At 46.3% G+C, this 23,830-nt stretch overlaps 1 protein-coding gene across 2 annotated transcripts in view; it reads left to right on the plus strand.

Annotated features, from left to right (window-relative positions):
* Positions 1-23,830, plus strand: part of UBR2 (ubiquitin protein ligase E3 component n-recognin 2) — a 77,233-nt gene that overhangs the window by 50,983 nt on the left and 2,420 nt on the right. For both annotated transcript variants that reach the window (XM_080916802.1, XM_080916801.1), the window contains exons 27-46: positions 56-165; positions 277-357; positions 810-988; positions 1,813-2,012; positions 2,813-2,906; positions 3,702-3,863; positions 5,191-5,294; positions 7,820-7,898; positions 10,049-10,197; positions 11,141-11,196; positions 11,352-11,448; positions 11,669-11,736; positions 12,769-12,904; positions 13,396-13,486; positions 14,867-14,997; positions 16,656-16,764; positions 17,278-17,334; positions 19,911-19,988; positions 21,071-21,241; positions 22,220-22,321. In XM_080916802.1, coding sequence (XP_080772928.1) covers positions 56-165; positions 277-357; positions 810-988; positions 1,813-2,012; positions 2,813-2,906; positions 3,702-3,863; positions 5,191-5,294; positions 7,820-7,898; positions 10,049-10,197; positions 11,141-11,196; positions 11,352-11,448; positions 11,669-11,736; positions 12,769-12,904; positions 13,396-13,486; positions 14,867-14,997; positions 16,656-16,764; positions 17,278-17,334; positions 19,911-19,988; positions 21,071-21,241; positions 22,220-22,321 — 2,254 coding nt within the window. The remainder of the gene's footprint in view (positions 1-55; positions 166-276; positions 358-809; positions 989-1,812; positions 2,013-2,812; positions 2,907-3,701; positions 3,864-5,190; positions 5,295-7,819; positions 7,899-10,048; positions 10,198-11,140; positions 11,197-11,351; positions 11,449-11,668; positions 11,737-12,768; positions 12,905-13,395; positions 13,487-14,866; positions 14,998-16,655; positions 16,765-17,277; positions 17,335-19,910; positions 19,989-21,070; positions 21,242-22,219; positions 22,322-23,830) is intronic.

Genomic DNA, 23,830 nt, shown 5'->3' on the forward strand with positions numbered 1-23,830 from the left:
AGGGATAAGTGCCATGAAGTGTTAGCTGTTACTGTGCCTTCTCTTTCTCTCTCAGAACCTGGTGATGCACCAAATAACTCCCCAAGCATCCTAGCTATGCTAGAGACCTTGCAGAATGCTCCCTCCTTGGAAGTCCACAAAGACATGATTAGGTGGTTGCTAAAGGTAACATTTCCACATTGTTGTGTGTCTTGTGAGAAACATTAAATATTTGTTATTTATAATAACATTTCTTAACGTCAAAATAACAGGGTTTGGGGATTTTGTTTTTTCAAGATGTTTAATTCGATTAAGAAGATAAGAGAGAGTTCATGCACCAGCCCTGTGGCAGAGGCAGAAGGAACCATAATGGAAGAGGTAATAGAGAGCAAGGTAAAGCCAGGAGTGCCATCATGTGCCTGTTCTCCAATTCCTGAGACAGAAGGGGGATCTCTGTATGTTTGAGGCTAGCCTGGTCTACCTAACTTTCCAGGCCAACCAGGGCTGTTACATATTGAAACGATGTCTCAAAAAAGTTATTTGATACTAAACTAATAATGCAAAAAAACTTTAGCAGGTTAAAATGAACAAATTTTCTCTACAGTAAGTCAGTAGTTGACAATAGTCACAAACATTAAATTCCAAAAGATAATTATGTAATATATATATATATATCTAGTTTGTTTTTTCCCTTAGCGTTTTAGATTGACTCTTGCATTTACATACAAAAATGACAGAGTGGATCTTAGTTAGTGCCTACAGTGCAGATGCTTTGCTTAGGGAAGACTGTGTGCAGCCTCTAAGAGTAACTAAATGGAGCACTGTTCCAGAGCTCAAGAGACAAAGACAAAGCGGAGAGGAAGAGGAAAGCGGAGATCGCCAGGCTGCGCCGAGAGAAGATCATGGCCCAGATGTCTGAGATGCAGCGGCACTTCATCGATGAGAACAAAGAGCTCTTCCAGCAGACTATAGAGCTGGACGTCCCCGCCTCTGCCACTCTGGACAGCAGGTGACCCTCTCAGCCATTGCTTCTCTGTACACTTCTAATTAAGTAGAGGTGGTGGGTCACTTTGTGGCCTCTGGTTAGTGGAGTTCACTTCTAGGCCAGGGAATTGGCGCCAGGATGGCCAGTAAACTGCCAAACAAACAAGAATCTGAAATTGCTCCCAGAACTCACATTTAAAAAGCCATGTGCTGGCACATGCTTGTAATCTCAGTGTCAGGGGACAGGTGCTGGGGCAGTGAGACATCCTGACCTAATCAGCAAGCTGCAGGACAGTGGGAGGTCCTGTGACCCAAGGGTGACCTATGGCCTCACACACATGTGCATACATACACAAAAAGTAATGTCTGCCTCTGAGTAATTGATATATCCACAGAAAGTGTTATGTTCTACAACGAACCTTTGACATGAGGGAGTGAACAGTCCAGGCTGGTGTGTGTTGCAGGCAGGTTGCTGTGTGGGTAGAGATGGCTTTAAGCATGTGAAAAAATCCTGGGTCTCTCCCTGCTCCATGTCAGCTGAGAGGAAATACCTGACTACCACAGCATCCCCTACCGACTATCCAGTCAAGACCAGTTCTTTTCCCATTTATTTCAGCTGTGTCTGAGATGGTTGAACACTGTGCCTTAGTTAGGGCTTCTACTGCTCTGAAGGGATGGCATGACCTTATAAAGACAAGAGCACGTGTTCACTGTGTACCTGTCTGGAGTCTGACCATAGAGAAACATCTTAGGCTCCTTCGGTTCAGTCATAACCTTTTTCTGTCTGGAGTCTGACCATAGGGAAACATCTTAGGCTCCTTCGGTTTAGTCATAACCTTTTTGTTGCAGCCCTCTTGTTTCAGACGCAGCTCTTACAGCATTGGGCCCAGCACAAACACAGGTCCCTGAGCCGAGACAATTTGTCACCTGTATATTATGTCAAGAGGAACAAGAGGTTACTGTGGAAAGCAGGGCCATGGTCTTGGCGGCATTTGTTCAGAGATCAACTGTGCTGTCAAAAGACAGAACAAAAGTCATCGAGGATCCAGGTAAGTTCTCGCTGCTTTATTACCTCATAGCCCAGCTTCGCTGACAAAACACAAGCAGCCTCCATGCCAGGCTTCGTGACTCACATCTGTAATTCCTGCCCAGAGGCCAGAGGATTGCTGTGAGTTCAAGGCCAGCCAGGGCTATATAGTGTGGGACTGTATCTTGACATATCTCTTAGCATTTCTGCTCTGAGATCAAGGCATGAGGCATGATGGGGAATTAGACTCTCAGCAACAAAGCTTTGTTCAGATAGATCATGATCCATCATAATCCAGACAGAGTAGATGTTCAGGTCCCTGTACAAGTTTGTGTAGTACTGAGGGAGCTCCAGGGCAGAACACTTCTCACTGCAAGTGACAGTCTAGGGGCCTGGAGGCTGGGTTTCCTTGCACTACTGAGTGAGGGAGAACACTGCCCCATGCATAAGATTTGTGTGTGACCTTGGCCTATCTTCCTAGGTTACAGTTTCAGTGCTGTTTAATGAGGGAATGACAAGGACAAACAGGCCAATGTGTCAGCACCTGTGGAGGGTTTCCCCGGACGTTTGGATCCACCTTCTGTGAAGCCACAGATGCAGAGCTCAGGGCTATGTGGTTTCTACAGGCCCACAAGGGATGAGACTTACAAGCTCCACTTTTTAAGTCCTGAGAGTCTTGCATAAATTAGTGCTACCTAAAGTCGGTATAAATTAGCATTTCCTTGCCTAGGTCTTCACAAATCCTGGAATGCACATTGACCATAGGAAAGTTTAATGCTTGGAGTTTTGCTTTGTTCTTTATTTGTTTGTTTTGTAATGCAGAAAAATATGACCCATTATTCATGCACCCTGACCTGTCCTGTGGAACACACACTGGCAGCTGTGGGCACGCCATGCATGCCCATTGTTGGCAAAGGTAATTTATATTCTTATATTACTCAAGGGAAGCGATCTGAAGGCTCAGAATTGACTTTTAAAGCAATGAAAAATTCATTCTGGGGGTGGGGATTTAAAAAAAACTAAAGATCCTGGCAAACTTCCTAGAGATTTTCTTAATTAATATATACTTGCTTTGTAATGAGTGTGAAAGAAGAACAAGAAACAAGAGTGTCGGGAACATGTTTAATGTCGCTTTGTATCAGAATCTGCATCTTCCCAGAGGAAGGAAGGAATCTGTTAGGGAACTAGCTGAAAAGACAGAAGGATGTGGTACAGTAGAGTGAGCCTGTATCATATAGGCTGTGTGATTAATAAATATATCCTTTCTTCAGGTCCAAGGTGAGCAGCTCTGGATTCCAGAGGTCTTAGTACATGTTCTGTGTCTCCCAAGGCTGTAGTGACTCCTAGTGCCAAAAGGGGGCGCCTCTCGTGCCCTGCACTCTGCTCCTCAGCACTGAGCCCAGCACTGTGCTTACTGTTAGTGTGGCCACTGCAGACAAGGGACCGCCAACCAGTGAGAGCGCTCCTGAAATGCTTTTTAGATTCGTCAGGTTTTGTTCTTATTGTTTATAGTGTTTGTGTTAGAACTCCACATCCACTCTGAGGATTAAGTAACTCAGAAGTCATACTGCCTGAGTTTAAGCCAGTTCAGTTCAGTTCAGGAGTCCATGTTTTTAATTGATGTGAGAAAAATGCCTTAGAATATTGATGCTTGACCTCCTGCTGACATGAACGCCTTGGATTTTGACACCTCTGTTCTCTAATTGTGAAGGTATTTTGATTCCGTTCAAGCTAAGGAACAGCGAAGGCAACAGCGACTGCGCTTACACACTAGCTATGATGTAGAGAATGGCGAGTTCCTCTGCCCGCTCTGTGAGTGCCTGAGCAACACTGTGATCCCTCTGCTGCTTCCTCCAAGGAGCATTCTCAGCAGGTACGCTGCCCCGCATCCTGCCTGCCCCAGAGGCTGAGGGAAGACATGATGGCTCACAGCTGTCCGTAATTCCAGTTCAGTGGCATCGATGCCTCTCCTGGCCTCCACGGGCACTGCTCGCATATGGTTCATATCCACACACACAGGCAAATAAGTTTTATGAGTGTGAATTACTTGTTTCTGGCAGTTCTCTGGATTCAATTCAAAGCAGAGGCTAGCTTCTCTGTTTTGTTTTAGGAACTCTGAGTTTGGCTCTGTCTCCGGGGCCATAAAACATTTATAAACTATTGTCAGGTTCCCACTTACTTTATGGTTTTTAATCAGAAGAGAGCACCATGGTGCTAAATTACCCCTGTATTTGAACTAGGAAATACTAACTGCCAATGAGGAAAAACTACATTTGTTGAATTTACCCGTGACTTTGGTGGCTTGGATTTTGGTTTTTTTTCCATGGTGGTTACTGATGGCATAGCCATCACTGAAGAGCAGTCTGTGGGCTCTGACATGACAGTGATGGTTTCAGCTCTGCCCCTCGTGGCCTGTGTCAGCTGTGTAGCTCAGTCTCCGTGTGTGAAATGGGCACAGCTGTCCACCATAGCGCTTGCACCGTTAAGCGGGCTGCTTTGAGTGTCTTACAGTAAGGGCTTTGCTCGGTTCATCACATAAGCATATGGTGAATGTCTGTGGTGATTGTGGGGTTTAAGAAATTCTACCATGTTCCAGTACTAAAAATAGGTGAAGTTCTCAATGGTACTGTCATCATTAATCAAAATATAGCTTCATCTCTGTCGGCCAGTGTCCAGCCTGCATTTTCAGCTTCAGTGCCAGCATTGCACTCATTATCTTACTCATGGAATGCCGTGGTCCATCATGGGAGGGTCAGATGACAGCTTTGAAGACACTGCTCTCTTCCTGCCACCCCTGGGCTCTAGGGACCGAACTGGGCTTGTCAGCCTCAGCCATTTCACTAAACCCAGATTTTTTTTTTCTTTTGATACACCAAATTTTTTCTATTCTAATTTTTGTTTTGTGTTTTGTTTTTTGTGCATGAGTCTCTTGAATGCACGTGTCTGTGTCACATGTGTGCTTGGTACCCATGGAACCACTCTGAACTGGAGTGACAGATGGCTGTGAGCCACCATGTGGGTGCTGGAAGCTAAACCTTCTTCTGTAAGAGCAGCCAGAACCCTTATCCTCTGAGCCATCTCTCTACCCCCAACCTTGGTTCTCAAATATTTGAGATGTCTAAAATATGTCTGTCATTTAAGAAAGTTTTTGTGTCTTGGTCTAATCAAAAGAATTGAGTGTTCTCTGTAATCTCTTTTAGGAGGTTAAATTTTTCAGACCAACCAGATCTGACACAATGGACTAGAACAATGACCCAACAGATAAAGGTGATACAGATACTAAGGAAAGAAGACAGTGCTGCGGGTGAGTGCTGGCAACCTGCTTTGGTTTGGTTTCTTTACATGTATATATGTATGTACATATATATGTTTGTATGTTGTGTGTGTGCCTTTATGTGCCCATGAGCATTCTGTGGTACACATGTGGAGATCAGAAGAAACTTTGAGGAGTTGGTTCACTCCTACCATGTGGGTTACAGGGACCCAGCTCTGGTCGTGAGCCTTGGCTGCAAGTGTATTACCCCTGAGCCATCTCCTCGGCCCTGGGAACTTTCTTTTTCCTCTGAAGTGTAAGTTGGTTGGAAAATGTGTCTCCAAGTAAAATTGTTTTAAAGTATTTGAAAATGAAAGTCTAGGGACTGGAGAGATGGCTCAGTGGTTAAGAGCACTGACTGCTCTTCCAGAGGTCCTGAGTTCAATTCCCAGCACCCACATGGTGGCTCACAACCATCTGTAATGGGATCCGATGCCCTCTTCTGGTGTGTCTGAGACAACGACACTGTGCTCACATAGAAAAGAGAGTCTAGAGAGATGGCACAGTGACCCAGAGCACTCATGCTCTGACCCAGGTTAGTTCCCAGCTACCTGTAACTCCAGTGCATCCAACACCCTCTTCTGGCCTCTGGCCCCACATGCACACATGTATACACTCATACACACAGAGAGAAAATGCACATATGTATACACTCATACACAGAGAGAAAATGCACGTATGTATATACTCATACACACAGAGAGAAAATGCACATATGTATACACTCATACACAGAGAGAAAATGCACATATGTATACACTCATACACACAGAGAGAAAATGCAGGTATGTATACACTCATACATACAGAAATAAAATGCACATATGTATACACTCATACACACAGAGAGAAATAAAATGCACATATGTATATACTCATACACAGAGAAATAAAATGCACATATGTATACACTCATACACAGAGAGAAATAAAATGCACATATGTATACACTCATACACAGAGAAATAAAATGCACATATGTATACACTCATACACAGAGAAATAAAATGCACATATGTATACACTCATACACACAGAGAGAAATAAAATGCACATATGTATATACTCATACACACAGAAATAAAATGCACATATGTATACACTCATACACAGAGAGAGAAATAAAATGCACATATGTATACACTCATACACAGAGAGAAAATGCACATATGTATACACTCATACACAGAGAGAGAAATAAAATGCACGTATGTATACACTCATACACACAGAGAGAAATAAAATGCACATATGTATATACTCATACACACAGAGAGAAATAAAATGCACATATGTATACACTCATACACACAGAGAGAAAATGCACATATGTATATACTCATACACAGAGAGAGAAATAAAATGCACGTATGTATACACTCATACACACACAAAGAGAAATAAAAGCAGAATCTTTATAAAAAAAAAAAAAAAAAAAAAAACTTACTCTGGGCTGGAGAAATGCCTCAGCAGCTAAGAGCACTGGCTGCTTTCTTAAAATACCCATGTCCATCTGGCAGCGCCTCCATGGTAGCCCTTTGTAATTCCAGTTTCAGGGCATTTGACACTCTGAGTGGGCGCCATATACACTGTACACAGACTTACATGTAGGGAAAACACATAAAATAAAAACAAATGAGTCTTTTTAAAAATATAAGTAGTCTGAGCATCGTGATACAGCCTTCAACCCCAGTACTGGAGAGGCAGAGTCAGGCAGGTCTCTGTCAGTTTAAGGCTCTGTCTCAGCGATAAATAAAATATATAAATAAATAACAAAATCTTTCTGAGGAGCGTTAGTGGCAAGCACCTTTAATCCCAGCACTTAGGAGGCAGGAGCAGGTGGATCAAGTTCCAGGACAGCCATGCCTACACAAAGAAACCTTACCTATCTCAGAGAACCAAAAATAGATAAGTACAGTCTCTTTCTATAGTTTTTTAAAAATGCAATCTCCTATTTTAAAATCTGATATAAGCTGGTTATAGTGACACACATTTAATCTTAGCACTGGGGTGACTGAGGCAGGAGGATCATAAGTTAAGAGGCCATCCTGGGCTACATGGCCCTATCCAGGCTCAAAATAAGTAACCTGACTAATGTTGCTCTTGTCCTTGTCATGGTAACTACACTTGACTGTTCATTTTTCTGAGAACACACAGCTCGTGTTTGTAATAACACATCCTGCTGCTGTTGACGGAACCCCTGCATGGGGAGACTGCAGTGGCAGCTCTCACTGGTGGGGCCAATGTTCCTGTTGTTCTCGAACATGCAAACTGCATTATCTCAGCTCTGCTCAGCCTAGGGCTGTGCTTCGAGGTCAGCTTGGGTGGCCACACAGGGCTGGGTGGGACAGAAATGCTCACTGCACTTCCTGGGGATAGTTCAGCAGTTTGGAGTAATGGGAATTAGGTTTTATTTGTTTATATTTGTTTGTTTGACCACATGTCTAAGGTACATAAAGATTGTATTGATTGTATTTTGCTAAAAAAAAAATTATATAAAACGCCTTTTTCTGCAGACACACTCTCTTCAGAGGACACAGAGCACATGAATACAACACCGATCCCAGAAGGCTTCAGGCCTGATTTTTATCCTAGGTGAGTATATTCTTCCCTTTTAATCCAGCCCATTGGAAGTGAAGCTCAGTGAGTCATTGGGAGCTTGGTCTAGCAAGACTAAGGAGGAATGGCACCTGGAGCTTACACAATGTGTGACGTGGTTGTGGCAGGCTAGCCAAAACGTAAGATTGTGGAGAGCAGAGAGGTTCTCCACCTGTGGGTTGAGACTCCTGTGGGATGGAATAACCCTTCATGGGGTCGCATATCAATACCCTGCACATTGGATATTCACATTACGATTCACAGCAGCAGCAGAACTCCAGTTGGGAAGTAGTAGTGAGCTAGTGTTACGGTGGGGTCACTCTGACCAGCAACGCTGCCCCCCGGGTATGCTGCCACAGTGTCCCCGACTCCCTTACACATCATCACGTCGTCTAATCCTGGCCACTGGGCTAGCTCACCAGGTCTCAGGCTTCCTTCCGACTCCCACCATTCTCTTAGAGACCCACCAAGCTCTTAGTCACCTGGGTCCAAACCAGAATGTTCCCCATCTTGACCCCAAGAGCCAGTAAGTTACAGTGGACAGTTGGGGTCCAGAATGTGGTGCCACAGCTCATTCCCTGAGCTCCCTTGTCTGTAACAAAAGGTCATTCCAGGTCTGGTAATGATGAGGTGACATACATGATGACGTAATGCCCTATGGGATTGAGTTGTGTCCTGAGTGACTCAGTGAACAGGCCTGGAGGGCATCAGGCCTCTGCCACCATGCTTGCCAATATGCCCTTTGTCTCTTCTATACCTGCATCCATTCCCTCCCCAACCCCTGTAGCCTGAAGAGTGAAGGTGCCCTACCACTGAGCTGTACTGTTTGTGTTTTGAAGTCAATAATGCCTTATTGAATGAGAGCTTTGTTTTCAGTTTGGGATTAAATCAATCGTCAGCTTTTGCATTGTGTATTTCTTCTGATAATAATCTGTGTGTTGTAAGGATGTCCATCCTGAGGCAGCGGGTGTCTCCTGTGCTTTGACGCTCCTTGTCATTTTCTAAGCTGGATTTCTGAAGAGTGCATTTGTGCCTGGCGGTGCCTGGAACTTGCTCTTCCATGGGCTCAGACATGTCCAGTGTCCTCTGTCCAGGAGGCCCTACCGCAGCACACAGCTCAGTCTTTACACCAGTCAGCACAGGGCACAGATGTCCTGGTAGTTGTCCTTGGCTATGTGAGTTTGTTTGTTATGTTGTTTTTGAGGCAGGGTCTCATGGTGCTACGCTGGCTCCTTCTCAAAGTAGTGTCTCACTTCTCACAGTGCAAGGAGTGGCCATGCACTGCCATGTGGAATGCTCCTGCACACTCGTGTGTCTGTTGAGAAAACGCCATTCAGACTCACTCCTAACCACAGAACTCCTTTGAACTCTTGCGTCTTCTCTTGTCTGGAGTGTGTGAAATGTCCTTCCAACATCCCTTTAAGTGACTCCGTAGGCAACTGGCAGGTTTTGAATCTTTCCCGCCTTGTTGTCTGTCATGCAGAGTCTGTGTGTGGAGTGAGGTTCTCCTTGGGGCTTCTGTCCTCTGAAGTGTCCTCTGTGTTTACATTGGCCTGCTCATTGTCTTCCCAGGCATTCCAGCCTGACTTCACCACCACCCACCCTAGGGTTGAACTTAAAGCCTTGCTCACCCTCTCTAGTCCCAAGTTTTGTTTCTGCTTGCTAACTTGAGTGAATGTTGTGACATTTCCTTCCGTGTGTCTGCTCCTTGGGTTGCTAGTTACAGTAAGGCACAGGCGCTCAGTGGGCACCTGCTGCGCCAGTCAGAGTGCCCTGAGTCTCATAGCAAAGCCAGTAGCTGCCATCAGTCTTCGACATAAGGAGTCTCAAATCTCAGTGTGTAGTCATGTCCTCTGAGGTTCTATTCTGGGAACACCAGTCTCTGTGAATGTGAGGGACATTCCTAAGAGTGACCCAGAAATTCCATAGTTCAAATAGTACATGAATGTGGGTGTCCTGCCTTCAGCCCTGAGCCTCTCCTCTGCTCATGCATAGAATATATCTCCCCTCAGTCCGGCACAATGACACACGGCTGTCTCTGTATATGTTAAATGGTTTGATTACAGCACGGGACAGAATGACCTAGAGATGGAGCTGTTTTATCCATGTGTGCAACTTGTGAGCTAATCCTATGCATGTTTACACAGGAACCCATATTCTGATAGCATCAAAGAAATGTTAACGACATTTGGAACAGCTACTTACAAGGTGGGACTGAAGGTTCATCCCAATGAAGGTGACCCCCGTGTGCCCATCATGTGCTGGGGGACCTGTGCATACACTATCCAGAGCATAGGTAAGACACTCACCGCTGTGCTTCCTAAGTCACCAAGAGTTGATTAGACATGTTCTTAGAAGCTGGTTGTGGTAACACACTCCTTAGTCCCAGGCAGAGGCAGACACACTCTGAAGCCAGCCTCAGTAGATTCTACTAGCTATAACTTTCAAGTGAGACTCTGCCTTGGGTACCAGGCACAAATGTGGTACACAGACAGACATGCAGACAAACACTCATACTTTTAAATCAATATTTAGTATGAATAGCAGTATAAATAAGTAATAAAAAGAAATCAAGAAAGTTGTGTACAGGCAAAATGATAGTTTGACAGCTTCTAAGATAAGTATAGTGACAGAAAACAAATTTAGGTGATGGTTATAGCTACTTTTTTACTGAGGCACTCATTAGGGTTTTTCTTACTCTTATGTTTATGAATGTGTGCCTGTGTGTATACTTGTGCACCTCAAGTGAACCTGATGCCTTCAGAGACCAGAATTGGGCATCAGATGCCCTGGCACTAGAGCTGCAGACGGTTATGAGCAACCAAGTGAATGCTGGGACCCAGACCCAGGTCCTCTGCAAAAGCAGCAGTGCCTCAGCGCTGAACCCTTTAGCTCTTTTTTTTTTTTTCCATCCAAAGTGAATTCTTGTAAAATGGCTTAAAGATGTTAAAATCTAGCTGGGAGTCATGTTGCACACCTTCATTGCCAGCACTTGGGAGGCAGAGCCAGGCGGATGTCTGGGCCAGCCTGGTCTACAGAGGTCATTCCAGTACAGTAAGGGTTACACAGAGAAACCCTGTCTTGATAAAAATGGGGGGGGGGGGGTTAATAATAAATGATAAAGCCTGACAGAATCATTCTCCTCAGAAATAATTAAACTTTAAAATGTTTAAAGAATAAGTAGCTTTAAAAATATACATGACATTCAGCCTACCTTCTCAACCATCCTGAATCTCTAGAAAGAATTTTAAGTGACGAGGAGAAGCCGGTGTTTGGACCTCTGCCTTGTAGACTGGTAAGAATGCTCATTCCTCGGGAAAGCCTACCTGTTGTAAAGATGCCAATGCGTCGTGTGGGGGCTGCTGTTGACTGGCTTTTGTTTGTTCCGTTGTGTATCTTTAGACAGGGTCTGCTCCTTTCTCTGCTAACTGTAAGGCGTCTTTATTTCAGGACGACTGTCTCAGGTCGTTAACACGCTTTGCAGCAGCACATTGGACCGTGGCGTTACTTTCTGTGGTACAAGGACACTTCTGTAAACTCTTTGCATGTGAGTGTTCAGTGTCTACAACCATCTATGTTCTGGCAGCTTCTGGTCTTTGGGAATCTTGTGTGTAGAGGTCTAACATCTCTTCATTACAAATAAGGTGTTTGCTAGGACTGTTTGCTGCTGGTGCTCCAGCTTGTAGATTCAGACATGTCACTACTGCGTGCTTCTGAGGCTCATGCTGGTATCTGAAGTGTGCTGATGTGTCTCCTTCCATCTCTAGCCTTGGTGCCTAGCGACAGCTATGAAGACCTCCCGTGCATATTAGACATCGACATGTTTCATTTACTGGTAGGTGTTTACAGTTTGCATCCTCTTCTTGGCACTCCAAACACTACCTGGACTTGATGACTCAGTAGACAGACAGGCAGACGGGAAGCACTGTCGTAGTGGGTTTCTCCACCTTGTCTAGATGGGTCTGTGCTCCTTCCTCTCTCCCTTGGCTTTGTGGCTGAGATTGTAGTACAACTGTCTGCTCTCAACCCACTAAGAGGCAGAAATAGCAGTGGCTACATGAGCAATGCTGGCATTTATGCACAGTCCACTCAGTGGTTTTGTGCATTTTAGGAAACAAAATGTTCTAGCACTGCGGTTGCAATACTTGGTGACAGACTGCCTCCTCTCCCTTTTTATATTTTTTAAATTAGGATATGTTCATTGTACACAATTGTAACTTTCCCTGTGAATTTTCTATAGGTATATGCACATTCCTGCACTCGCGTACACACACTCACACACCTTGATCACATCACCTCCTTCTACTCTCTTGTCCTTCCTGCTTCCTGGGCCCCTTCTCTTCCTTTCTACTTTTTTCTTTTCTTTTAAATCTAGATAGCACAGATGAGAATAAAACCTCCCATATCTGTCTTTCTGGTCTGACATTTTTTATTTACTATGGTATCTGGTTCCATTCCTTCCCCTGTACATGACCTCACTTCATTCTTAATGGCTGAATAATGCTACCTCGTGTGTTTCGTTTTTAAAAAAAAAAAAAAAAAAATTGGCTATGTGTTCCACAGCTCAAACATGGAGGTCGTGTCCTCTGACCGCGTGAACGCATACACAAAAAACAAGTGGAAAGAACACGAAAGCGTTTCACATACTGTTCCTTGTCATTAGCAGGAATTTGTTCATACGGACCCACTGGATAAATGAGAGGCCCCATCAGCTCCACTCAGATCCCTGAGCTCAGTGCATTTTCAGACATTTCCCTTCCTCCCCTTTAAGCTTAATCAAGGGCTAAGCTTAGAGGAGATCCCACGCATGCAGGAGTAGCTGAGAGGAGAGGCCCATGCTGATGCTGACACTCCGTTTGCTGTCTAGGTGGGCCTGGTGCTCGCTTTTCCAGCTCTGCAGTGTCAGGATTTTTCAGGAAGCAGCCTGGCCACTGGAGACCTGCACATCTTCCACCTGGTTACTATGGCACACATCGTACAGATCCTACTTACCTCATGTACAGGTAATGTGTTTGGGAGAGAGCAGTGTATAAATCCCAGTCAGGTTACTCTTTCTGTGTGTCTTCCTCTAGATATTTTCCATCTTTTTCTCCTCTGAAAATTCCCTGTAGTTTGAACGGTTTTGCTTTCTTTGATTTCGTCTGTACACAGATCAGCTGAATGTTGAATTTCAGAATACCAGTTACGTTTGTGCTCGAACATTTCAGTAGTGCCCCAGCGAGCTCATTCGAGAGCTCTGTTTCCACTCAAGCACCCTGTTATTTAAACGGTGCAAGACGGGGTGTTAGCTGATAGTCCCCACTGTATAATAGCTGGTTCACTAGTCAGATGGGGATCCGTACTGTGTGCACAGTTGAGAATGGAAAGCCTATGTACTTATATTTCCTGTTACATGTGAGTGTGTGGGTATGTTTGGGTGCTTGGGTGGTGCACTTATCAGCCCTTTCAGCCACATAATAGCAATGGAGACCACAAGTATTTCCTTGTCTTTCAGAAGAGAATGGCATGGATCAAGGGAATCCCACTGGGGAGGAAGAACTGGCCATTCTTTCTTTGCACAAAACACTTCACCAGTACACTGGAAGGTGAGACCCTAATCTTTCATGGCTGGCACTTCCCACATGCCAGTAGGAGTTAATAGGAATGATCGAGAGAAAGGGGTGATTTGTTAATTAGGGGAAATTGCTGTGTATGGTGTGTTAAGAAGAACCTGTGGGAGTGATTGCTCACATACCTGATACAGCTGATGTCCCTGAGAGGAAGATGGCAGTGTCTGGAGCTGACCACATTTGGCATGCCGTGAGGCCTTCATTTGCTCAGATGCACTCTGAAGTTGCTTTTCTAAAACATGTTGTTTTACCAGCAATCAGATTAGCATAGTGTATTTCCAAGGTGCTGTCCAGGGGTGACAGATTACATTCGGTCCTTAGAGCAGTGCACCAGTGTCACTGTGCCTTAGAGTAGGAGTCCTGCTTAGATCTGAACAATGTTTAGCAAGAAGTCAGGAGAATGTTTGTCCAGGGCTGGAGACTTGGAGCCAGTGGAGGAATGTGCTTGCTGTACCAACATGGTGGCCTCAGTTTGAATCCCAGCACCAGTGTAAAAAGCCCTGGGTGTAGTGGAGGCTGGAGGTCACTGGGGCTTGCTGGCCTCCAGCTCAGTGAGAGACTATGCCCCAAAGAAATGAATGTAGAATGATGGAGAACAGGTACCCAGCATCCTCTCCCGGCCTCTGAGTGCACACATATTTGTTCTTAAAACGTCCTTTGATGGAGTTATCCCATCTGAGAATCTGCACTAATGAATAATCTAAAACACAGAACAGCTTACAGAGGTTGACAGATACATGCTGGTGTTTTTATGCCTGCAAAGAACTAAAAGTGATCCAGATGTTTGTGGGGGGCATAGTTTGACATCAGTTGTGATCCATTCTGAAATGCAATGGATGGGTTAAAAATTATGGCATGTGCTGTGTTGTAGGTAACATGGTAGTTTTAAACTTCCTTTAGCTAGAGCTGCCTGAAACAAATTAGCATGGAAGCGGTATACCTGAAGAAGTCACAGTGGTGTAGGATTCTGGAATAACTGCTGCGTTTTGGTTTTCTGTTTTGTTTTAAGATGAATCCTCCACATGTTGCCCTGGCTGGCCTTGAACTCACAGAGATCTGCCTGCCTTTTCCTCCCAAGTGCTGGGGGTCATGTGTCACCACACCTGGTTTGGGTTTTCATTTTCTAATTTTTCTGCATATGTAGCTATATTACTTTTGTAAATCCTGATTTATCATTGGAGGCTCTATCTCTGTGTATTCTCGACGTCCCTTAATACTTAAGGCTGTTTCCAGCCTTTGACCCACACCTCCTGACCATAGCATCAGCAATTCCCAATGTCAGCCTTTGGTTTTCAGACTGTGCTTTACCACAGTGGACTTCCCTCGTTTTTCCTAAGACACGTGTTTCTTCCTCAGTGCCTTGGCAGGAGCGCCCTCTGGCTGGCACCTGTGGAGCAGCGTCCGGGCTGGCATCATGCCTTTCCTCAAGTGTTCTGCTTTGTTCTTCCACTATCTGAATGGAGTCCCTGCCCCACCAGACCTTCAAGGTAACTTCCCATTTCTTCCAAAGTGTGGGAAATGTTTGTAATCATCCACTCCAGCTACTTAGAGTAAAGATGAGGCTGGGTTTGATGGCACATGCCTGTAATCTAATGCCCCTGGGAGGCAGGGATATTGTAGTCCACATCATAGTTCCAGATCAGCCATTGCTACACTGGTAAATGCTGCCTCAAAAATAGTAACAATAATAACCACAACAATAGGTAGAATAAAGGAGGTGAGTTAGGAACGGGAATGGCTGGTGCAGAGCTTGCCTCATGTGCTCAGGCCTCGGGTCACGCCCCGGGAAACAACAAACATGTGCACGTGATGAACTAATGAGAGCCTAGGGCCTGGCTGTGGCAGCACACCCTGTTGAGTGCCCATGTGCATCTGTGCATGTGTGTTGTGCCTGAGAGAACGGTGTATGTTCACAGCACTTGGGGTCTCAGGAGTATCTGCTCTGTCCCCTTATGTACATATTACTCAGAAGCAAGGCTCACTTTATATATTACCCAAAATCTAGGTTCCTCGGATTTCTTAATCGTTTTTAGATTTATTTAATTTATTTTTTTTTTCTGGCATGCATCTATATGTACCACGAGTGCCTGTCAGAACCCCTAACACTGGGGTTATAGTTATAGATGGTTGTGAGGCACCATATGGGTGCCAAGAATTGAACATGGTCCCTCTGCTAGGGCAACAAATGGCTCCTCTTAACCATGGAGCCATCTCTGCAGCCCCACTCCCTCAGATTTAAAACAACAAAAACTAACAATATTAGAACTTCTTTTTAAAAAAAACAACTTTGTGTGTGTGTGTGTGTGTGTGTGTGTGTGTGTACACAGAGATGTCAGAGGACAACTTTGCGAGTCAGTTCTCTCTGTAGCACAGGAAATTCCATTGGCATCATGGCATTGTCTCTTCTTCAGTGGCAGTTATGGGTTGCTCCTCCGTACTCCCCTGTCTTTCCCAACTCTGTTGAGGAGAGTAGTGTGAGGGCCATGGTTCTGTCTCATCCCTGCTTGTGCTAGCACTGGTCATAGGAGGCCTGGGCACAGCATCTCCTAAAGACTGCTTGACTAGCATCAGCGTTCTGCCTTCAGCATTAACAGTGGGGACCAGTGTGAGTCCATCTCTAGTGCAGAGCCACCTGACCTCTGTACTGCCCTGTCCTGTCCTGAGCACCTACGGGACTGTTTTTGTTATTCTAGGCTCACACTCAGCCCAGGATGTAAACTGTAGGTTTGCATGTTTTACAAAGGCCCAGGCTGAGTCACAAGGACTTTAACTGGTTTAAAGGTCATCTGATACCATCCTGCTCATGGAGTCATATTCTACCAGGGACCTCTTACAAGTTGCATACATAGCATATTTAATTTTGCCTTACTTAAAAAAGAGGCTGGCTGTGGTGGTGAACGCCTTTAAACTGAGCACATGGGAGGCAGAGGCAGGCAGATCTCTGAGTTTGAGGCCAACCTGGTCTAGAGTTAGTTCCAGGGTAGCGAAGGATATGTAGTGAGATCTGTCTGAGAGAGAGAGAGAGAGAGAGAGAGAGAGAGAGAGAGAGAGAGAGAGAGAGAGAGAGAGAGAGAAGTCCGCTCGCTCTTGCTTCTGTGGGGACGTAAGACTGGGTGTTTATGCCTCTTTTCCTTCCCATTTGCAGCTTCTGGAACAAGCCATTTTGAACACTTATGTAACTACCTTTCCCTACCAACCAACCTCATTCTCCTTTTTCAAGAAAACAGTGACATCATAAACTCTCTGATTGAAAGGTAATGTCTGGACATTTTTCTGCATTATTTAGAATGATTTAGAAAATAAAGCTTAGTCTTCCACATTTCAAAATTTTTCACTTCTGAACTTGATAGACTTCAGCATATCATTCAAGTTATAAGAAAGAAAAGAAAAGAAAAAAGAATGAGTGTCTAGCTAAGGATTTGGCTTTGGGGTGAGATTGCTGCCAACTTAGCAGTGTTTGTGGAGAAGAGGATGAGGGCCTGTAAGGAAATGTGAGTGGTCCATGGAGAAGAGGAGGAGGGGCTGTAAGGAAATGTGAGTGGTCCATGGAGAAGAGGAGGAGGGGCTGTAAGGAAAAGTGTGTGGTCCAGGTGAGAACGACCTGAAGACGACCTGAAGACGGGTTGGAATGTACTTATGTCAGAGAACTGGTAAATGTTGGAAAATCCAGGGATCCTAGCACTCAGGAGGCTGAGACAGAAGGCTGAGTCAGGGGCCAGCTGTCTCACAAAATAAAAATAACTTCTCCTCCTCTGTTTGCCTTAAAGTTGGTGCCAGCACAGTGAAGTTAAAAGGTATCTGAATGGCGAGAGAGGAGCAATAAGGTGAGTTAGAGGAACTTGGGTGTTCGTGGTGGGTAGTAAGAAGCCACATGGAGTGTGAAGGCCATGTTTCTTTGGAGCTGTGGCCCTTGACCACCCAGATTCCAGAAGATAGTGTGCCTCACACTTCAGCCCCCTGCCAGGCATCCGACAAGAACAAAGTACCCTGCATCCTTATAGAGAAGAGAAAGCCACGTTAGCTGTGTTAGAGGGAAATTGCTTTTAGAACTGTAGGTCTTCATACTGGGTCTTGTTAGCTGTTTTTCTCTTTATCTCTTCTTATCCTCTTCCATTATGAAGAGTTTCAGAGAATCAAATATCAGGAATGGTAGAATGAGCTTCCATGAGCCGGGCGTCTCCTGAGCAGAGGAGACAGCTCCAGTTGGTGAGTTAGGAGTCACTTGTCACGTGCAGGATGTGGCTTAGTGGCTACTCACTGGAAGAGTGGGGGTGGCCGTTCAGGAACCCCAGAGAACCTTGTATACTCAGGCTCCCTGCCCCCAAGACCAAAGGCTGCTTAGAGCCAGAGGAAACAGGCTGGGTCTCAGGTGCTGCCTCTGCCTGTCCCACCTCTTTCCTGAAGGAGTGTTCACACCTCGACAATGCACAGACCCAGCTATCCATGAGCTTCTTACCTGTGTCCCTGCTCCATGTCAGCTGGGAGGAGATACCTGACTACCACAGCATCCCCTACTGACTATCCAGTCAAGACCAGTTCTTTTCCCATTTATTTCAGCTGTGTCTGAGATGGTTGAACACTGTGCCTTAGTTAGGGCTTCTACTGCTCTGAAGAGATAGCATGACCTTATAAAGGAAACGTTTCACTGGGGCTGGCTTACAGTTCAGAGGTTTTGTTCATTATCCTCATGGCAGGAAACATGGCAACTTGCAGGCAGACATGGTGCAGGAGAGGTTACTGAGAGTTCTGGATCCACAGGCACCAGGAAGAGAGTGATCCTGGCTTGAAACCTCAGAGCTCACACTAATGAAGCACTTTCTCCAACCAGCCACACCTACTAATAGTGCCATGCCCTTTGAACCTATGTGGGGCCATTTTCATTCATACACACTGGTTGTGTAGAACGTTCCTCTGGATCACACAGGTGTCTCGTTGCTCAAGTCTGCTGCTTCTTGAGGCTATACCACCATGTTAGGAGACTTCATAGATGAGCTTTCGTGTACATATCCAGAACTGAGAGTGCCTGCTGGGAGGAGTTTGAACCTTGTGAAGGTTTCACATTTGTAAATGGTCGCCTGTCACCCACCCCACTTTAGCTAGTAGTCTTAGGCCTGTGGGACAGGGCACGTGCTTCTTAACTTGAAGTGCTCATTGTAGTCATTGGCAAGCTCTGAGAACAGTCGCCACTCCTGGCACTGTGCTTCTCTGAAGTTGGAGTTGTAGCGTGTGCTCCCTGTAAACTGCAGTGGATGATGACCAGCTAGTGCTGTCCAGAGTACCCCACAAGGGAGGCCAGACTTTGCTTTCAGTTGCTAGAGCGTGGATACCCACACAGTGTTTCCTGTGCTGAACAGACACAGGGGTAGCAGTGGCTCACACTGAGAAAGAAGCTCTGAAGTACTGACTGGATTTGAATTTGTCTTTCTGAGTTTCTTGAGTCACAGAACCAGTGTAGCTGATTGTGAGAAAATGGTTGTATTCTTAGAGGGCCTTCAGATCAGCCCTAGTAAGTACACACCCTCTGATGTCAGTCCTGAAGTTGTATCAGTGGGCTGCTGCTCCTTCCTAAAGCCACCAAACATTTGCTTAAATGGGCTAAGACTAAAGGCATCTCTGTTAACCTCATTCTGAGCACATCAGTCCCACCCTCAGCTCCCAACAAGACACAGTGGTGTGTAGAAGACAGAATTGGTTTGCTGGGGTTTTGTTTGGTCGATTGGTTTTTAGTTTTAGTTTTGTTTTCTAACATTCTTATTTGCGTATGGATGTTGGTGCAGGCTGTCACACCTGTGTGGGGTCAGAGGTCAGTCTGCAGGTATTAGTTCTCTCCTTCCACCAAGCACTTGTGTCTGCTGAGCTGTCTCACCGTGAACGATGGACACAGTCACTGAACCCTCAAGAGGGACAGTCATTATAGGAGGACTTTATTCCATTTCTAAAGTCTCTGCAACAGAAAACTTGCCCGGGGAGCCACTTTCTTGCTCAGGAGACTGACAGGCATTTGGATTAATTTAGGGAAGACAGTGTTGTGTCCTGTTCTTTACCAGGAAGCCTCCAGCTAGAACATAATCTTAGGTTGTTCAGATAGTTATCTGGTAATGGCCTTTCAGGTTTATCTCCACCATAACCAGAAATCGACTCAGGCACTACTTTTGTCCAGCAGTGAGAGCCTGCAGTGCAGGCCCTAGTTCTCCAAGCCACCATAGGTTACAAGGAAGGGAGCCATGTCCCTGACCCAGGCCTGCTGATGGCGCACAGCACCCACACCTCTGGCCCACACTGTTCCAGGCCTTCGGTCGCTCCGTTCAGCTCCCTCTGCTCTGTTTGACTAAGCCAAGCGCTAGCCTCCTGTCATAACATAGCCGTGTTCACTGAGCGCTCTTCACTTCTGTCATCACAGCTACCCCAGAGGAGCCAACAAACTGATAGACCTTCCAGAAGATTACAGCAGCCTCATTAACCAGGCATCCAATTTCTCGTAAGTTACTGTCTTAGTGCCCTGTCCCCAGGTCTTCTGCAGACCATCAGACGGCTTGGGGTGCTCTTTGTTGTCATTGGGGAAGAGAAGTCAGCGGTCCTTTCCAGACATGGTTAGGAAAGGTGTCACTTGCCATGTAAAGGTTTATACATATATGAGTGCTCTATCTGAATGTGTACCTGTGTGCCAGAAGAGGGCACTAACCCCATCACAGATGGTTGTGAGCCACCATGTGGGTGCTGGGAATTGAACTCAGGACCTCTGGAAGAGCAGCCATTCTCTTAACTGCTGAGCCATCCCTCCAGCCCTTCGTTTGTGATTATTAATGAATTTTTAAGCACTTAGTGCACAAGCAGCATGAAGAAAACTCTCATAAGTCGAGCATTGCTCTGACACTGAAGCTTGGGTATCTCCTCTGCACCTCCCTCCTTACCCTGGACACATCATTCCAAGTGCTGTGCTAAGTCCCTGCCCAAATTCACTCTGTTGATGTGATAAAGCACTGACCAGAGCAACTTGGGGAACAGAAAGGGTTAACCTGATCACAGGTTACAGTTTGTCACCGAGGGAGGTCAGAGCTGGGGCTCAGAGCAGGAACTGGAGCTGAAACTGAAGCAGAGGCCAGGGACGAATGGAAGGATGCTGCTTACTGGTTTGCTCAGTCTGCTTTCTTATAAAGCCCTGGCCCACCTGCCCATCATTAATAGCCATCAAGAAAGCAATCTCTAGTTTGAAGTTTCTTCGCTCCCCCTCCCCTGTGTGTCTAAGAAGCTAACATGGGCTTCTGTTCCTAGGCAACAACCACTGTCACTCATACAGCTTCACTCTGTTTCAGTGGCTGTGTGTGTCTACAGTACTTCACGTTGTGACTGCAGACGTCACTGTTCCCTGCCCTGTAGTATTTCCTGTTGTTTGAACGGTGCTCCCATGTGCCTGTCCCCCAGATGTTGCTCCCATGGATGTTTCTGGTCTGTGGTTTTCTTTAGTGTGTCCCAGTGTCCCGTCACAGGATAGTTAATCCTGACAGGGTGCTCCCTACCTGTCCCTTCCTAGCAGGACTGGGTATTGTCTTTGTCTTCCAGGTGCCCCAAATCAGGTGGTGACAAGAGCAGAGCCCCTACCCTGTGCCTCGTGTGTGGGAGTCTTCTCTGTTCTCAGAGTTACTGCTGCCAAGCTGAGCTAGAGGGCGAGGACGTCGGAGCCTGCACAGCGCACACCTACTCCTGCGGCTCCGGGGCTGGCATCTTCCTGAGGTAAGGCCGGCCGGCTTGTTCCGGGAGCACTGCAGGGGCTTTGGAAGCCCCTGTGCCACTGAGTTCCAACTACAGCGGGCCAGGCTCTCTCATATCCATATGGCTGCTGCCAGCTCCCAGCTGCCAACTCAGTTCCCCATTGTGCTTCTTTAAATGTGGGGCCCTGTCCCTCTGTCCCCCCAGTCCAGGTAGAGGCCCCTGTCAGGACGAGTAAGTCTCTCATCCTCAGGCTTACTGCCTTCATCAGCTACACCAGCTCTCGTCCTACGAGCTTCTGGCCCCATACAGTCTAATCTAGGCCTACAGTGTTTTCAGCCTCTGAGACTTCCTGCTGAATTAGCTCACCCTTTTCTAGTTCTTTCTGAGTCTGACTGGCTGGTCAACTCAGCTGCTCTGACTCAAACTCCTCTCCCCCCTGATCCACTCAGTCTGGCTTCTCTTGGCTTCTGAATTGCTTTGCTTGACCTCATTCTATCTTTGTCAGTCTGTCCTAATCTTCTGGCTCCTTCTGTCTTCACCTGTGTCTGGTTTGTTTTTTCTTCATCCTGTCTCTGGAACCCTCTTGCCTCTGCTCTGCACTGCTCCCTTGAGTAGCTTCTCTTTCCTTGAGGGAGCTGGGCATATCCTGTTCTGTCTGTCTTTCTCTGATTATCACTTTCAAACACAGAGTTTCCTTCTACAAACTATGGGATTAAAGGTGTATACTAAAGCAAGTCTGTATTCCAGCCAGAGGGGTTAAAGGTGTGTGCTAAAATTGAGCTGCACCACAACTAGAAACAGTTTTTTTTCAGTAACACAGTCTCAGTGTTCACATTGTGATCAAATATCCTGCACCAGACTTGGGCAGATACCTTGCTGCTCTCAGGCGTCTCTTGTCTCCTAGGCTCTCATGCATTTATTTTCTTACAAAGGGAAAGACCCTTTCTCTTTGAGTTAAATTAACGCCCTGCTAAGTGCACAATGATGCTCTCTCCACAGAGTGCGGGAATGTCAGGTGCTATTTTTAGCTGGCAAAACCAAAGGATGTTTTTATTCCCCTCCTTACCTTGATGACTACGGGGAGACTGACCAGGGACTCAGGTAAGGACCCTGGGGACTAGGAAGACTGACTTGAGCCTCAAAGCCCTTCACAGAGAGCGTGATGAGCCTGAAGTCCTGGGTGTGGGTTCTGCTGGAGGTGGCTTGTTACCGGTGGACTCTCATTTTCAAGGAGGGCACCTGGGTCCTGCTTTGCTGCTCATTTCCCACCTTGGGAAAGCCAGGGATGGGTGGGGAGAGGGCTTCATTGCTAAAGTGCTTGTCATGCAGGCATGAGGACCCAGGTCTCACCCCAGGACGTGTAAACCCATGAGTGTGGTGCTGCACATTTGTGACCCCCGTGCTGAGGAGGTGGAGATGGGGAGACGGAGGTATTCCCCAGCCTCACCAAGTCAGTGAGCTCAGACAGAAAGCAAGAGACCCTATCTCAGGAACACACTGGCAAGGAGAAAGACACCTGAGAATGACTTCTGGCTTCTGCCTGCATATGCACACAGGCGTGAGCACGCCCACACACGCGCATGACCACTCACTTGTAAACAAAACTGATTCTTTTAATATGTCTTGAGGAGATGACTCAGTGTGTGAAGTGCTTGTCTCCAAAGCCTGAGGGCTTGTACTCGGGTCCCCACACTCTGTCACCCTAGTGCTGAAGGCACACACAGGCCACCCCATCTGGGCTCGGTGAAAAGGCCCTGTCCAGGAGGTGAGGTGGAAGGAGACAGGAAGCCCCTCAGCACTGGCCTCTGGCTCCACAGGCCAAGCATGGCATGTGCCCGTGCATACACAAGCAGGCGTGGAGAATACGCTTTTAGGTTTAATAATAAACAAAAGGGCTGGCAACAGTTTAGCGTGGCAGAGGCTGCAGGAACCTAGTGACAGTTCAATCATGGACTCCCATAGAGAGTGGGGGAGAAAGTGACTCCAGAGAGTGTCCTCCAACTGCCGCATGTGTGGCAAAGAAGAGAGAGAATAAATACAAACTAAGAGACCGCCATGAGGAACATGGGACACATACAAGAAAAACATGAGCCTGCAGCTCAGTTCTGTTTGTCACCACTTTGAGTTGCCACATAGCATCCCCATCATCAGCCCCACAGGTCCAGATGTAACTGCCCATAAATATGAATGGAGAAGAGAGTCACACTGATGGAGATGCAGCTGCCCTTGAGGAACCTCTGCTTTCCACTCAGAGAGCCCTACTCCAAAACTTCTTGCCCCCAGGGAATAAAAGAGTTAAAGCAGATGTGACTTCCCAGATTTGAATAGCCAAGGTTGGGCCATATGCCACCTGCTGGCAGTTCATCCTGTAGCCTAAGGAGTGAGAGCCTACAAGAAGGTCCTTGACTCCAAACTAGAAGCAGATGGGTGGCTCCTGGGCCACCTGGGGACCAGCAAAGCCTGCACTCAGTAACTTGGGGCCCAGTGGCTGCAGGAGGCTTCTAGGTGACAGCCCCTGTCTTCTCTTGTCATCCTTCCACCCCGTCCTATGCCCCATGACCTTTTTTACACACCACCCACAGAATAAAGAGTTTTAGCCTCTTAACTTGG

The sequence above is a fragment of the Micromys minutus genome (assembly GCF_963924665.1).
Source record: "Micromys minutus genome assembly, chromosome: 5".
In the NCBI taxonomy this organism is placed as follows: Eukaryota; Metazoa; Chordata; class Mammalia; order Rodentia; family Muridae; genus Micromys; species Micromys minutus.